This window comes from Lepidochelys kempii, chromosome 6 (assembly GCF_965140285.1).
Source record: "Lepidochelys kempii isolate rLepKem1 chromosome 6, rLepKem1.hap1, whole genome shotgun sequence".
Classification (NCBI taxonomy): domain Eukaryota; kingdom Metazoa; phylum Chordata; order Testudines; family Cheloniidae; genus Lepidochelys; species Lepidochelys kempii.
In genome coordinates, this window is record NC_136385.1 from 10,301,178 (window position 1) to 10,316,526 (window position 15,349).

At 57.3% G+C, this 15,349-nt stretch overlaps 2 protein-coding genes across 3 annotated transcripts in view; both read right to left on the reverse strand.

Moving 5' to 3' along the window:
* Window positions 1-10,027, reverse strand: part of FBRS (fibrosin) — a 31,899-nt gene extending 21,872 nt beyond the window's left edge. For both annotated transcript variants that reach the window (XM_073350395.2, XM_073350394.2), the window contains exons 1-9: window positions 8,044-10,027; window positions 6,627-6,812; window positions 6,334-6,369; window positions 6,186-6,215; window positions 5,888-5,936; window positions 3,740-4,139; window positions 3,284-3,519; window positions 2,722-2,921; window positions 2,548-2,592 (exon numbers count right to left, since the gene is read on the reverse strand). In XM_073350395.2, coding sequence (XP_073206496.1) covers window positions 2,548-2,592; window positions 2,722-2,921; window positions 3,284-3,519; window positions 3,740-4,139; window positions 5,888-5,936; window positions 6,186-6,215; window positions 6,334-6,369; window positions 6,627-6,812; window positions 8,044-8,391 — 1,530 coding nt within the window. In that variant the 5' untranslated portion in view covers window positions 8,392-10,027. The remainder of the gene's footprint in view (window positions 1-2,547; window positions 2,593-2,721; window positions 2,922-3,283; window positions 3,520-3,739; window positions 4,140-5,887; window positions 5,937-6,185; window positions 6,216-6,333; window positions 6,370-6,626; window positions 6,813-8,043) is intronic.
* A 1,274-nt stretch (window positions 10,028-11,301) lies between these two features.
* PRR14 (proline rich 14) overlaps window positions 11,302-15,349 on the reverse strand; it is a 9,280-nt gene continuing 5,232 nt past the window's right edge. The window contains 7 exon segments of the mRNA XM_078853469.1: window positions 11,302-12,568; window positions 12,987-13,058; window positions 13,282-13,388; window positions 13,694-13,778; window positions 14,091-14,592; window positions 14,595-14,835; window positions 14,838-15,150. Coding sequence (XP_078709595.1) covers window positions 12,310-12,568; window positions 12,987-13,058; window positions 13,282-13,388; window positions 13,694-13,778; window positions 14,091-14,592; window positions 14,595-14,835; window positions 14,838-15,150 — 1,579 coding nt within the window. The 3' untranslated portion in view covers window positions 11,302-12,309.

Here is a 15,349-nt window from a genome sequence, read left to right on the forward strand (position 1 = left end):
CCTTTGGCTAAGCAGTGGGAGCAGCCATAAGCTGAGAAACGTATGGTCACATCCTCACATTCCAAACTAGTCATATTGAAATAAGGCAATCTGGGGCTGTTAGAAAGGTGATCCGATCTATCAGTTCCAGAGAAAGGAAAGAACCTAGAAGATGTAAAAGGAAATTTAGTTTGATAGTTTTCTGTTTGGTAAGAACTCACTTAGACACAGCTGGGAAACCCTTGTGTCTTTATAGATGTAGTTGTGAAATCCTCACTTCTGTATTGTTTTGTCATTATAGTTCCCACTTTGCTATTGTTTATTTGCGTGGTCTCTGTCTGGTTTTGTGATTGCTTCTGTCTGCTGTATAATTAATTTTGCTGGGTGTAAACTAATTGAAGTGGTGGGATATAATTGTTTAGCTAATCATGTTACAATACGTTAGGATTGGTTAGCTAAATTTCATTAAAATGGTTGGTTAAAGTATAGCTGAGAATATTACTATATAAATTGGGGGCAAACAGGAAGTAAGTTCAAATTCGAAAATAAGGAAAAAGGAACTTGGATTTAAGCTTGCTGGAAGGTCACCCCAACATTGAATTGTTTGCACCTTCAGACTTCGGATATTGTTGCTCTGTTCATGCGAGAAGGACCAGGGAAGTGAGAGCATGAATGAAGAAGCCCCCTAACATGGGTCTAAATGTTTATGAGTTTCTTCTTATAAAGTTTCTTCTTGAGGATCAGGTCTCCTAGAGATGGAAGGCGATAAAGGTTGACTATCTTTGTGATGGGTGGTGCTCGAAGCCCTGGAAAATTGTTAATGATAGGCCCAAGGGTCCCAGTATGGCCAAGGAGGTGTTGCATAAGGCATAGGAGGGGGTGGTTGCAATCTTGTGCCATGAGTGGTCATAGACTCATAAGAGACTTCTGGAGAAGGGCCACTATAGGGGTGAGGAGGAGAGCCCTGGATCAGTATTTGGGAAACTGAGGCAAGGTCTTCATCAGAATCCTCTTCCTCAAACTCACTGTGGAATGCTCACTATGGTGGCGTGCCTGGAGAAATCTGAGGGGAAACGGTAATTACCAGGTGAACGGGCCATCTCGATGCACTCGGTGTGGAAAATACTTTGGAGACGGGCAGTGGAGAATTGGGTGCCTCATATACAGCGAGGTCCCAGGGAAGATTAAACTCCTGTGGTACCGAGTGTGCTGTCAGTACCAAGTCCATAGTCTGCACTGAGCTGATGGTTCTATGAGTCTCAGCTGCACTGAGGGAAACGTGGTCAGAGCCCAAGCGGGCTTCTTTGGTACCAAGGACGCAGAGGAAGAGCTTTTCTTGCTGCTTTGGTCTGCTAACGGTACCAATGATCTCGATGGGCCCGAGGCTTTGCCATCTTTTGGTCTAGTGGTGCCCTCGGAACCTGAGGAACCAGCAGCCTCATGGGTACCAGACTAGAGAACAGACAGTGCTCAAGTAGCTGAAGATACTATGACCTTGGATTTTTTGAGACGGATTCTACCTCGTGAACTCAGGGCACGACCTTTGGAAGGCTTATGAGAGGAGTCTTGCGTCTTCCTCTACAATACCCTCAATGAAAGCGGTTGAGAGATAGTGGAGGTAGCATATTTTCCTGGAGACTGGTGTACAGGAGGAGTCCCTTGGCCTGGGTCAGAAGCAGGGCGTAGTGAGCTTTCCATCATGAGGAGCCGAAGTTTGATCTCCCCAATTTTTCTGGCTCTAGATTTCAATGCCAGACAGAATTTACACTTCTGGGCAATGTGCGATTCTCTGAGGCAACAAATGCACTGAGGAATGCCCGTCACAACAGACAACGTTTGGCACTGGGAGAACCGGGCATAACCTTCCAGTGAACAGGAACTACCTTATCTACTAACTAATATCTATCCAAATGTAACACATTAAAAAAATAATTATTTTTCATAACTAGGAAGCTAAAACTAATTACACTAATGTTAAGCACTACAAACTAACTACTAGAATAACAGAGCAGGATCCAGCTGAGGTAATCTCAACGGGAACCGGTGTCAGAGCTCTGTCTCTGGCCGAGTCGGCTGAGAAGGAACTGAAGGCGGCTTGCCCGTGCAGTGCTATATAACAGCAGCACGGAGCAGGAGGCTGACAAGCATGCATGTGCGAGTGGACCTGACACTTCTATGAGAAATCTCCGACCAAAGGCATAGGGGGCACAAGCGCACCTACAGTGCAGCATCCATAGGGACACCGCTCGAAGAACCTCTCCTGGTATTGAGACATGTCCCCGTCCCGTCCCCCCCCGCCAACACACAATATCCCAGCCCCCAGGAGCCCCGGCAACTAGAAACAGCCCTGCCCCACCATACCCCAGCCCCCAGGAGCCCCGGCACCTAGACAAAGCCCTGCCCCCCCCATACCCCAGCTCCCAGGAGCCCCGGCACCTAGACAAAGCCCTGCCCCCCCATACCCCAGCCCCCAGGAGCCCCGGCACCTAGACAAAGCCCTGCCCCCCACAATATCCCAGCCCTTGGGAACCCCTGGAACAGAATAGTGGCTGCCAAGGCCGCACTCACGTTATGCCTCAGAAGCCCATCAATCTTGCCTGGGTATTTCTCAAACTGGAAAAGAAAAAAAGTGGGGTATAAGGGGAACCCAACGCACCAGTGCTCTCTAGAGGCCCATGTCCTTTCCCCGCTCCCCCTGAGGCAGTGTCTCCTGCCCTGGGGTCAGACTGGAGGGTCACTCACCATGGCGGGGGCGGGCCCGGGCACCATGCCCGGTGGGAAGGGGGTGAAGTGCTGGTGCGTATGCTGGTGGGTATGCTGGTGCTGGTGGTTGTGCTGGTGGAACTGGAAGGCCAGCGGGCGGATGGCGGCAGCCCCCATGTCGGCCCCGCCCTGCGCTGTCAGGAACCGTGAGCTCAGGCCCTGCCGGATCAGCTCTTGTTCTGAGCAGGGAGAGGAGAAAGCAGGGGGTGCAGTTATCTGGGGGAGATGGGACCCCCTTGTAGCCTCTCCTGCTCAGACCCCCAGAGAGACGAGAGCACCCCCCACCAGCCTCATCCTGAGAAGTGAAACCCCTTCCACCACCACCACCAGCAGCCACCTCCCCACCCTCCCAGAGAGACGGGATCCCCCTGCCGGCCCCTCTCCCCTGGAGATATGGGAACCATCTTCTGCCTGCTCCACCCCTCTCCACTCTGCCAGCCCCTTCCCAGAAGAGATGGGACTCGCCCCACCAGCCCCTCCCTTCCCCCTCACCAGCCTCGCCATACACCCCCCACTCCCTCGTGCCTCCCTCCCAACTCACCGGATAAGGCTGCGGCTGCGGCCGGGTGCCCAGCGACCTGGAGCAGAGGGGGGGGTGGGGGCAGGCCCGGAGAAGGGGGAAAGAGGGGTGGGTGATGGTGGGTGGGGGGCCGCAGGGTGGAAGGGAAGGCGTGGGGGGGCAGGGCCAGCGAGGGGGTGGAGGGGCGGGGAGGAAGCTGCGAGGAGGAGGAGCACGGGGGCAGCAAGGGCTTGGCGTGTGCGCTGCTCCGGCTGCACCTGCAAAAGACAGAGAAAGAGAGAAAGTCAGCCCAGCGGAAAGAACGAGCGAGACCGAACAGGAGAAGAGTAGTTTGGGGGGGGGGGGAGATGAGGGGGTAAGGAACATGGAACGGAATGCGAGATAAGACGGGGGGAGAGCAAGAAAAGAATGAGGGAAAAAGGTGACAGAATGAAAGGGGAAAGAACAAGGCAGGAACGCACTCCCTAGCTCACTCACCCGGCGATGCTGAGGTCCAGCCCTGCTCCATAGGGCCCCGGCGGCGTGGGGCTGGCGAAGGGCGCTCCCTTCCCATGCACAGTGGGCTGGGGCAGGATGTGGGGTGCTGGGCCCCCCTGTGGCGCCGACAGCTGACCCCGGGGCTGGGGCGTGGTGCGGGCAGCAGCCGGGTTGGGTGTCCGGGAGGGCGGCGGGGCTGGAGGAGTAGGAGCCCGGGCTGGGGCCACAGGGAGGGCTGGGGCTGCCTGAGAAAGGGGGTCCTTGGGCAGGAAAGGCACTAGCAGGGGGTCCCCGTCAGCCTCGTGGCTCCGCTCCTGGCTCCGCTCCAGCCCTGAGACCTTGGGGATCACAGAGAGTTTGGCTGCACAGCTCCCGTTCACTGCACCAACTGGGCCCGAGGCTGGGGAGAGAGACAGCACCCAGTGAGAGACCACCCAGCACCAGGGGGCACTCCCCTGGCTGCCAGTGCTGCCCCTGATGCCCCAATGCAGCACTGGGGGTGGGGTGGGTGGGTGCTGCCATGCAAGGAGCGGGGTGGGGGGCTCAGTAGGAAGCATTCTCCCCAGCAGTCAGTGCTGCCCTATGCCCCAGTGTAGTGCTAGGGGGCTGTGACAGACTGTACCCCATGTTCCCACTTTTCAAAAAACTATGATAAATTGTGTACAAATGTATGCCTTGTGAGGTGGTAATAGAAAACTCATAATCTGCTGAACATTATCATTCCAGTAAAATATGTGTGGCAACAATGTATGTGAAGTTATAAGATTATACTGTATTACATTGCTGTAACGTGTTCCAAGTTTATAAAAGCACGCCCAAACCAGTTCTTCAGAGACAAAAGACACATTGACATCCCGGCCAGGTATCAGCACAACTAATGAACCATCATGGACTACCACCAAGATAAGCAGCCATTCTTTGGCAGGAAGAAGGGTGTGAGCGAAAACTTTACATATTGGCAAAGCCACAGTTGGGGGTTTCTGTGTAAACTGACTGCCTGTCGCCTGACCCCCAGCTAGAGATGATCCTCAAAGAGGAGGAAAGGGTACGAGAAACAGTGGCCTCCAAATCACCTCTCTCCCCGCATCTCTACTCACAGCAGCAGTGAAGTTGGAAAGACAAAGGAAGCATCACTGAACTGGGGGGAGATCCTGGCTGAAGCAATCCAGCCAGACTGCTGTAAGCTTATTGCAAGAAAAACATTTTTGCTTTAAGTTCACTTAGCTTGTTAAGGTAGCTTGTTAAGCTAGGTACTTCCTTGTAAAAGTATTTTTTCACACAACGCACAGTCAGCCTGTGGAACTCTTTACCAGCAGATGTTGTGATGGCCAAGACTATAACAGGGTTTAAAAAAGAACTAGATATATTCATGAAGGATAGGTCCATCAATGGCTATTAGCCAGGATGGGCAGGGATGGTGTCCCGAGCCTCTGTTTGCCAGAAGCTGGGAATGTGTGACAAGGAATGGCTCATTTGATGATTACCTGTTCTGTTCATTCCCTCTGGGGCACCTGGCATTGGCCACTGTCAGTAGACAGGATACTGGGCTAGCTGGATCTTTGGTCTGACCCAGTGTGGCCATTCTGATGTTAGGTATTAGTTTGCCTTTTTGCCCTTTTATTTTCATTGTAACCGTTTCTGAGTTTGATGTCTCATTACTTGTAATCATTTAAAAATCTTTCTTTCTGGAGATAAGAAACTTGTTTTATTGTTTTATCTAAGCCAGCGTGTTTGGATTGAAGCGTTTGGGAACCTCCACTTGAGATAACAGAGTTTGTGCATATAATTTTCCATTGATGAAATGACTGTCTTTCTGCCTCGTATTGCCCAGCTGGGAGCCATGCAGTACAAGACGTACATTTCTGGGCGACAAGGCTGGGACTGGGAATTTGCTGGTGTTGCCCTGTATGTAATTCATGAGTGGCTGGCCAGAGCCCTCACGTCATTTAGCTGGGAGTGATTTTGCAGGTATGGGGCTATGAGTGAGTAGGAGCAGGAGTGGCTGTTCTCACAGCAAAGCAGCGCAAAAGGCAGCGCAGGCTAAAAAATTAAGGGGACACAGCTGTTCAACAGTCCAGATTGTACCCAGGGTAATGTCACAGGGGGTGCTGGGCTCGATAAGGGCCGCTCTTTTTCTTTAGCACCCACCTTTGTTGGTTGAGACAGTGAACGATTGATCCAGGTCATCATTGGAGGCCTGATAGGAAGAGAAATGAACTCACATTATCCCTGGCTGTGGGGAGCCCCCTGATGCCAAATACACGCCAGGAGCTCCCCACCATCCTTGATTCTCTGAGCTCCCCATGGAGGGCTCCCCTCCCGAATGTGCCTACCCAGGGGAGGGGGGATTCAGGGATGTGGGAGCAGGAAGGGTGGGCTGGTGGAGTTCAGGGGGTGGGGATGGGAGGAGGGGGCAGGAGGAGGGGTGGGGTTCAGGGCCTCTCACCTGCTCCCCTGGGTCACTCTCCATGTCGCACTGCAAGGGAGAAAGACAAAGGTGGGATGAGCGGAGGGCGAGCTGCCTGAGCCTGCCCCTAGGGGGTGCCGTGGGCCAGACAAAGGGGGGAGAGGCGGAGCGCGAGGGAGCCACTTACTATGTATCCTGTTTCCAAGTAGGAGCGGAGGGAGGCCTGTGGAAATGAAGGGGTATGATTGGCAGCACCGCCCCCTGCTGAGCAGGGTTGGGATGCCCCTGCCATGTGTCATGAGAATTTCCTGTAACCCACTCCCCCCGGCCTCCATCCCAAAGTCCTCATCCAGCCCCCACCCTCCCTTGCATCCCCCATGCCCCGTCCCCCTGCCCAGCCCCCCCACCCTCTCTTGCAGCCCCATGTCATACAGCCCCTCAGTTCTCCCTGCCCAAACCCACAAACCCCTCTCCACTGACCTCTTTCCTCCTCCTCTTGCTGCGTCTCCTCAGCGCCCGCTCCCCCGCATGCCGCCCACACCCCTTCTCTGAGCTCTCATCATGGCCCTCCTCCTCTTCTGAGCCACTCCCCTCGTCCCGCTTCCGCTTCCCCGAGTGCTTCAGCCGATGCTCCAGCCGCTCGGGGGTCCTCAATGTTGTGTCCTTCTGTGGGGAGGGGGAGACGGTGAAGCAGCTCCTTGAGGACAGATGACACCTGCCCAGCCATCTCTAAGGAGTTCCCTCACAGAGTGCTGAGATGCAGCCACCTCTGGGGTGGAGTGTGGGGGGCTGCTTATACTGGGATCCCCTGCCCAACGCTGAGATATGGCCACCTCTTGGGCAGGGCACAGGGACGGTTTACGTAGGGATCTCTTGCCTGGTGCTGAGAAGCAGCCACCTGGGGGGCGTGACATGGCAGACTATAACTGCCCTAGTGGAGTTCAACCTTTACTCTGGAGTACACGCCTTGATTTGTAATCAGTCCAGTCTGACAAGAGGAGCAAGCATGAGTCACTGCAGAACAGGAACACATGGAGCTCAGAGAGCTCCCCACCCTGCATTCCTGAAACCTGGATTCCCTGCTTCACATCTTAACCGGAAGGTGTCTTAGGGTATGTCTACACTGCTCGTGTTACCTGTGGCCACGCTTTTTACCTGGCAGTGATAAAAAATAACCACCCCGAACAAGGTGTCTATACAGGCACTGTTCAGCGCTAAAACTTTTGTTGCTAGGAGGGGTGTTTTTTTCACACCCCTGAACGTTTTAGCGCTGAAAGTGGCAATGTAGACACAGCACCTCTTCCCAAAGGAGAGCAACCTTCCTGGACACAGCACCCAGCATCCCAGACAAAAGTCATGGCCCCGTCCTCCTGCTATATCCCAGCCCTCAGGAACCCTTGCCACTGAGAGATAGCCCCATCTCTCCCACTATATCCAGTGCTAGGGGTTCCAATGTACAGGTGTGTTCTCTCCCCCCCCGCCCATACTATACAACATCCCCTGGCATTGCAACACTGCCCCTCCATCATGCTGTCCTGCCGCCCCCCCCACTATATCCCATCCCCCGGGAACCCCCATCCCCAAAACACATCCCTGTCTCCCCAACTATATCTCAGCCCTCAGGAACCTCTGGCACCTAACTACGTCCCTCACTATATTCCAGCCCCCAGGAACCCACAGCACCGAGACATGACCCCACCTCCACTGCTATATGCCAAGTACTCCAGAAACATAACCACATAAATCCACTCTCTCTGGGCTGGGCTGCCTACAATTGTCTGTTTTGGGTGTGGTGTATGTGTGTCACACACCACTGTGCTTCGCTTGGAATGGGCTCTGCTATGTGTGTCCTGTGCCCTATAGTGCCTGTGGCTGAGGATGATTCTCAGCCCCTCACCTCCAGTGCCTCCAGACTGATGAAACTAGCAATGGCGAAACCGTCAATCAGATCCTCTTCCTCCTCCTCCTCCTCCTCATGGCTACAGGAGGAGCCTGATGGTCTTGTCCTCCGGCGCAAAGGCCGGCGCCGGGGCTTACCGGGTGCCACAGGGGCTGGCGGGGCGGGACCTTCGCTCTCCGAGTCTGAGGAGGAGGAGAGGACACCCCGGTGGGCGGGCTCCCCCGGTCGTCCCCCCCGACGTTGGCTCCGGCGGCTCTCGCGGTCCCGCCGCGAGCAGCGCCGCAACCTCCGGGCCCTGCCACCTCCCCCGCTCCAGCAGGGGGCAGGAGCGGCCGCTGCTTCCATGCTGCCCCTGGCCAAGCCTCTTCCTGCGACGCCCTTCACCCCTCTCCGGCCTGCTGCATGGCAGCTGTTCTGAACTGGGTCCTCGCTCTCTCCTCTGGGCGCTGACCGGTGGAGAGCTGGAGGCGGGAGGTGCTCCCCCAGGAAGCAGAGGGAGTGTGTCTTCGTCCTCTCCTTTAAGGTGGATTTTGACACGCGCCGGCAATCGTCCCCTTTGAAATCCGATTTAGGGCCCCCCAACACGAACTCCCTGCGGCAGCTGCTTTGGGGGGCCTTGCCTTCAGAACGCCACAGTGGCTGCTCTGTGCGTCTTCCCCTTTAAGGCAGGCCTTTCCAAGAACAGAGGTTTAATGCCCCTTGACATAAACGCCAAGCCTGGGGGCGGGGGGGGGGGCGGGCCGAGGTGCACCTCCCCTTTAATTCAGATTAAATTGCGGCCGAAACAAACCATGCTACCACCCTCTTTCCAGGGGCCCCCCCTTCAAAAGCGGGGCCTCCCCTTTAAGGATAGGGGAGGAAAGGGCTGAGGCGGCTTCTCGCAGAGGCCTCCCCTTTAATCAGCCCTCACATTCCCCCTCCCCCCCCCCCTTGCGGGGTTGGGGGCCCCTCCTCAGAATAGGTTTAAATCCCTCCCCGCACAAAGTGCAGCGCGGGGGAGGGTGCCGTCTGGGGTGCGGCCTCCCCTTGAAGTGCGTGGGCTGGGCACCCCCACCGCAGTCAGCCGCTTGCGTAGCCGGCCTGGGGCCACTTCCCCTGGGAGAGTCCCGATCTAAACGCCGGGGGGGGGACGGGGGAGGGGGGACTTCCCCTTGAAGACTCCGGCTTCCCCTTCTGCCAGCAATGGCAATGGTTGACGTGCCGAGGAAGGCACCTCGCCTTGAACAACCCCGGTGCAAGTCTCCGCAGCCGACGCGCCTGGCTCGGGGGGAGCCGCCTCCCCGGTCAGGATCCGGATCGAACGGCTTCTGCCTCCCGCGGGGTCACTGCCCCTTTAAGAAACCGGACCGAAACCGCTTCTTGGCATTCGTGTCAGGGGGCCACGTCCCTTTGGAGAACCCGGAGTTTAAATCTCACCAGCCACTTCCGTCATTAGCCAGCCAGCGTCCCCTTTAAGAACCTGGCGTCAAAGTCCTCCGACAAGAAACCACTTTCCACAATGGGGCAGGAGCGAACTCCCCTTTACCAGCTCGGGGCTTCCTTTAAATCCATTGACAGGCGCTGGGAAGAAGAGGGAGGTTGTTTTCTTCCGGTAGAAATCCCCCTTGACGCCTCACGTTGCTCTGTCCCTTTAAGAAAGCGGCCGTAGAGGGCAGGAATCCGTTGACGGCGGGGAGGGGGTCTCGCGGCCGTTGCGGGGAGTGGGGCGTCTCGCGACCCCCGCGCTGATTGGCCGCGAGGCTCGTGCCCTACGCTGTCCTCGCTGCCCCCCGCCCCCCGTTGATTGGCCGGAGCGGGGGGGGGATGGAATGGTTCGGTCCGAGCCGGTCTCTCCTTCCCCCACGGGAGAGGGCCCGGTTGGTCTCGCCCTCCCGCTACACGGGCCGCGCCCCGCTCGCTACTGTCCCCCGACTCTCTCGGCTCTGTGCGCGTCGTCGTCGGATCCTCTTCTCTTCTGCGCACGGCACGCGACGCAACTCCGACCACAGCGTGCGATCCCTCCGCTACGTGCTGAAAGAACAGAGAGGGAAAAAATCCCTCCGCTAGAAGAAGTAGTCCCTGCAGCCCCTCCCCAGGCCGGGACTCTCCCTCCCCCACATTGTGATGTCACAACGTCCCCAGGAGACGCAAAAGCATGTTGATGTCACCGCACAGCTTGATCACATCACATCCTACTCTGATGTCATAGCCCCACCATACTACAACATCACATGACAAGACCTGATTCTGTCCTGATGTCACCAACCACCCTTCTGATGTCACAGCCCCAGTGCCCCACCCAACCCCAGCACCATGCATGTCACATGTTGGCCTGCTCTCAGAGTCCTGCCCAATCACACCAGGTCAGCCCAAACCCAGCTCCATCCCTCCCCCACCGCAAACCACAGCAGTGGGGAGGGGGTATGACCCCACACCCAGGTATGGAGGCTTGCCTATGCATTGCTGCCAGGGACACAGCTGCTCCATCCCCACAGGCCAAGGATGGCTGTTGACAGAAGGCTTAGGCCAAGGCCCAGATGAATCCAGCTGGGTAAAAATGAGCCTGTCACCTCATAACCCGCAGTCAGCCCCCATCTCCTTCATGTAACAACACACAGCGGCTGGGTACCTAATGCAAAAGCATTTCTGATCCCAACCTCCTGGGATATCTCATCCCAATCCAGTGCCAGCACTCAAGGGACAATCACTTTGTTTGTACAGCACCAAGCACAATGAGACCGGGACTGTGACTAGGACTCCTAGGTGCTACAGTAAAGGAGTTGCCTTAACACTGGCCTCCTCCCATCTGCTTTCCCTTGCATGAAAACAGGAGTCTCTTCTGCTGCAGCTCCAACCCTCTTTGGGGCCCTGGTCCCCTAACAGATGGGGCACAGGCAGGGCAGATTCTGGCATGGCATTGGAGGGACTATGGCAGGCTCAGAGCTGCCAAATGAGCCTGAACAAGCAGTCAATTAGTGACAACAGTAGGGTTTAGGGTTAACAGCCTGGGCCAGTTAGGCCAGCAGCTCCAGGTGGACATATCATCTCTCACCCACAGGGCACTGAGGTTCAGGGCTTACCTCCCATCGGCTTCCTCCTACATCCGCTACTTCTCAGACCCCAGCTGAGGAGCTCACTGCAGCACAGCATCCCCTAATGGTGTGTAGGGATCAGCACTGACTGCAAAGGGAGAGTGCCCCCTATTGAGCTCCCCCCTGCAGCACAGTGGCCCCTAGTGCCAGGGAGAGCATGAATGAAGCAGATCAGACAAAAGGATGGATGTTTTTGTTGAAAAGTTTAATAGAAATATAGATCTCAAAAAACTCCACACACATAAAACCAGCAAATATCCACTGACTGATCCAACAGGACCCAGCCCAGGAGACACCCCACACCCAGGGCTCCTGCCAGTGCCCCCAAGGCTGCAGTCACACTTCAGAGGGGAAAATGCCCTCCTCCTAATAAACACAGGGACCTGATGCCCTGGTGCCTTTTCCCACAAGCCCCCTCTCCTGCCCTATATCCCAGCCAAACTGGACAAAGGCCACCAGCCCCCCAGGCACTCCGTGGGAGGTGACCCTAAAATGGCTAATACTGCCCCCTCCCAAACAATCAGCCCCCTGGTACGTTCAGCCACCGCAGGGGGGGGGGGGGTTGGGGCGCTACACAGAGGCACTGGGACGATGGAAGCACCAGGAGGATTTGTGCGTAGGCAACTGAGTGCTGAGAACAGGAAGGTTCGTCACAACTGCTGGACATTCATCTCACCCCCACTCCACTCCTGGACCGGACCTGGAGCCTGTGAGGGGAGCAGTGGTGGAGGCAGCTTGGCGACTGGCTGCAGGACAGCTGCCTTGGCTCAGGCAGATCTGGGAGCAACCAAGAGCTGCCCCCAGGGGAGCAGCCAATTATGGGTGGAACTAGGGCTCAAGGGGGAGATGTCTCCTCCTGGGCAGCAAAGGATTCTGGGCAGAACTAGGACATCTCTGTCCCAGAGAGATCTCTGCTTGGACATGGGTCCAGGAGCCCCAGGGGAGCTGAGGATTCTGGGAGTACCCCTGAGGACATGATGGCTCTAGGAGGATCCAATAGCAGAACATTCTGGGTATAGCCCCAGGGGAGATGCTCCCTGGAAGAGCAGAGGCTTCTGGGAGGGAACTACTCTCCTTGGATACCAGAGGATTCTGGGAGCTCCCCCAGGCCAATGAGCAATACCAAGGACAGAGGGGCCACTAAGTCTCTGGTTCAATGCCCAGCATGGATCTGGACAGTGCACAGCGCCCCCTAGTCCCCATCAGCTTCAAACAGGGCGTCCAGCTCGGCTAGGCGCTGGTGCAGCAGTTCCTCCAGGTTGGGGTGTTGGGGTGGGGCCCGGCGCCCACCTGGCGCTCGCCCCGCCAGCCTCCCCCGGGGCCGGGCACGGCGCTGTTTGCGGGGCAGGCTGCTGTCCTGGAACTCCATGGTGCGCTTCAGCTTGCGCTGGCTGGTAAGCACCAGTGCCCCGTTCCGCTCCCGAGGCTCCTCAAAGATCGTCTCGAAGGTCCTACGGGGGAGGAGAGAGGGCTAGATGGGACCCAGGTGCTCGAGTCCACCAACCCACTCTGTATCCCGGCTGGAACGCCTATAGTACAAATGGAGCCCAGACACCTCGATCCTTACCTACGGTGTCCCCCAGCTGGGACACCCTCAGCACAAGGGGCGGGGGAACGGGGATCGGACTCCTGGGTCCTCCACTCAGGACCAAACACCTCCTGCTGCTTAGAGGGGCAGCAAGTTTGTGGGCTGGACACCTGGGTTCCCAGCAGCAAGAACCAACCCTGGCTGGATTTAACATCCTGCACCCCACCTCAACTCTGAAGCCAGGCTCTCCCCTTCCTGTGAGTTGGAGGAGGGGGGTGCCCCCCTTGTAGCCACCCCCAACCCCTCACCCCCTCCAGCAGCAGCACCCTGGGCCCCCTCACCGCTTCTCGGTGGGAGTGCGGTAGTTCTTATTGGTGTAGATCTCCTCCAAACTGAACTCCTTCTTGTTCAACCTGTGATGGGGAGACCGGACTTAGCAACAACGCACGGGAATCCCTTGTCCGTGCCGAGACTCAGCAGCCTCGGGGGTGGGACATGGAGGCTGGACAACCACCACACGACAGGAATGGAAGAGAATCCTGTGGCCAGCTGTAACTGCTGGGGAGATTCAGAGCTGGGGATAGAACCCAGGAGTCCTGAATCCCAACCACTCCCCTCCCCCAGAGCTCCCAATACCTGACTGGCCGGGGCAGGCCCATTGGCGTGAGGTTGGCTTGCTGTTTGGCTGGGGTCTTGCGGATGCGGAAGCGGGACACTTTCCCTGTGGTTTCTTCCTGGGAGCACTGCAGGGAATGGGGAGAGAAATAGGACAGGATCAGGAAAGATTCCCTGTTATGCACACAGTGAGTGGAGAGTGCCCCCTTCATCATCGTGCCCTGCTGAGCCCTGTCCCGCAGCAAAGTGCCCCCCACCAAGCCTCTGCTCCCCGCAGCACGGCGCTCCCCACTCCCCGCAGCACGGCACCCCCCCCACCGCGCTCCTGGCAGCACAGCGCCCCTGCTGAGCCCCCCGCTCTCCACAGCACAGCGCCCCCCAGCGGTGCACTGGGACTCTGGGTCCAGCGCTGCCTCCCATTGCTCCACCTCACCTTGGCATCTGTGTGTGACAGCAGAATCCCACCCGTGGTGATGCCATGGCCCCTGTCCCCCTGCTCCGGGCACTGGGAGCCGTCCCTGCGAGGCAAGAAGACCATATGGACCAGGAACCTCTCAGGGCCTTTTCTGGAGGACCAGGCAATGCCACGGCACTAGGAGCCCAGATGCTGGGGCAAGGCAGGATGGCAGTGGGATGGCCTAGGCCAAGGCAGGGTGGCAAGAGGGATGGGGCAGGGTTATCTGGGGCAGGGTGGGGTGGTGAGGTGGTGTTAGGGGCAGGAAGGGGATAGCAGGTGTGGCAGGCAGCAACAGGGTTACTGAGGGAACGGCAGGGGGGCTCAGGGGGAAGAGTTCCCCGGGGCCAAGCAGGGGCTCAGGGGGCAGGGTTACCTGGGGCAAAGCAGGGCAGTGGCAGGCTCCTCGTGGTGGGGTGGCCCTGGGCAGGAGGAATGGGCCTCGTCGCAGCGGGTCATGCACACCACTGGGCTGAGCAGGTGGCGGGAGGCTGGGGAGGGGAAGGGGAAGACCTCCTTGCGCAGGCAGGGCAGGACGGGGGGCGAGGGGTGGCCCCGCAGCAACTCCCGCGACACCTCCAGGCTGCAGACCGTGTGACGGCGACGGCGCGGTGGGCAGGGGGCGGACGCTGGCAATGGGGACGGCATGGCCCAGGGGAAGTCAGGGCAGGAGTAGCTGCGACCCAGGCGGGGCTGGCTGGGGTCCTCAGGGCTCAGGCGCCACTGGCAGATGGGGGGTCTGCGGCTCACAATGCTGTCCCCGTCCCCGTCATCTTTGGCCTCGCCAGGGCCCCTCCTCTCTGCTGGCTCCGAGATGGCAATTTTGACCTCGATGTTCACCCCCTGGCGTGAGCTGTGTGCCCCCTGCTGGCTCGGCCGCTCCGACTCTGAGCTGGCTCCTCCTCGGGGCGGGGGAGCTCCGCCGGCTGCCCCCCACCTTCTCCCTCGTCCGGACAGGGAGACGGTGGGGGGCGCAGGCGCGGCTTGGCCGGGCTCAGGAAGATGTCAGCAAAGGTCTCCAGCTTGGATTTGACACTCTGGAAGAGCGGGGCGATGCCCCAGTGTCGCAAGTTGGGGACTGTGGCCCGGGGGCGCAGCAGCGAACAGATCGGGGGAGGCAGGCGGAGGAGGAGGAAGGCAGGAGGCTGCCAGATGGCTCAGCTTCTTGTGGGGCAGGATCTGCTGGGAGGAGGGCACAGGGGTCAGGAGAAGTCAAGGGAGGACCCCATCCTGCGATGCACAGACAGCCCCCAACAGTGCCGAACCCACTAAACCCTGAGCAAGGTCCCAGAAACACCCCCAAAACAAACTCTTGCCTCCCCGGCCCTGTTTTCAGAACAAAGAAGAAATTTTGACTTCCCACAAAACAAGACTTGGGGAAAGCCACATTTTGAGCAAAAAGGTTTCATCCTGATAAGGATCTAAACGTTTTTGTACTGATTCAATCTCTTTAAAAACTTCTTTTTCTATAAAACAAAAAAAAAAAAAAATGGTTGCTAAACTCAAAATATCCAAAATAGAATTTTTTTTTTAACTGAAATTTCATTTAAATTAATTTTTCCTTCTCAAGAACATTTTCGGTTAAAAAACATTTTAAGGAAAAGTTCAACCCCTGCTCACTCTGAGATAGCGCGT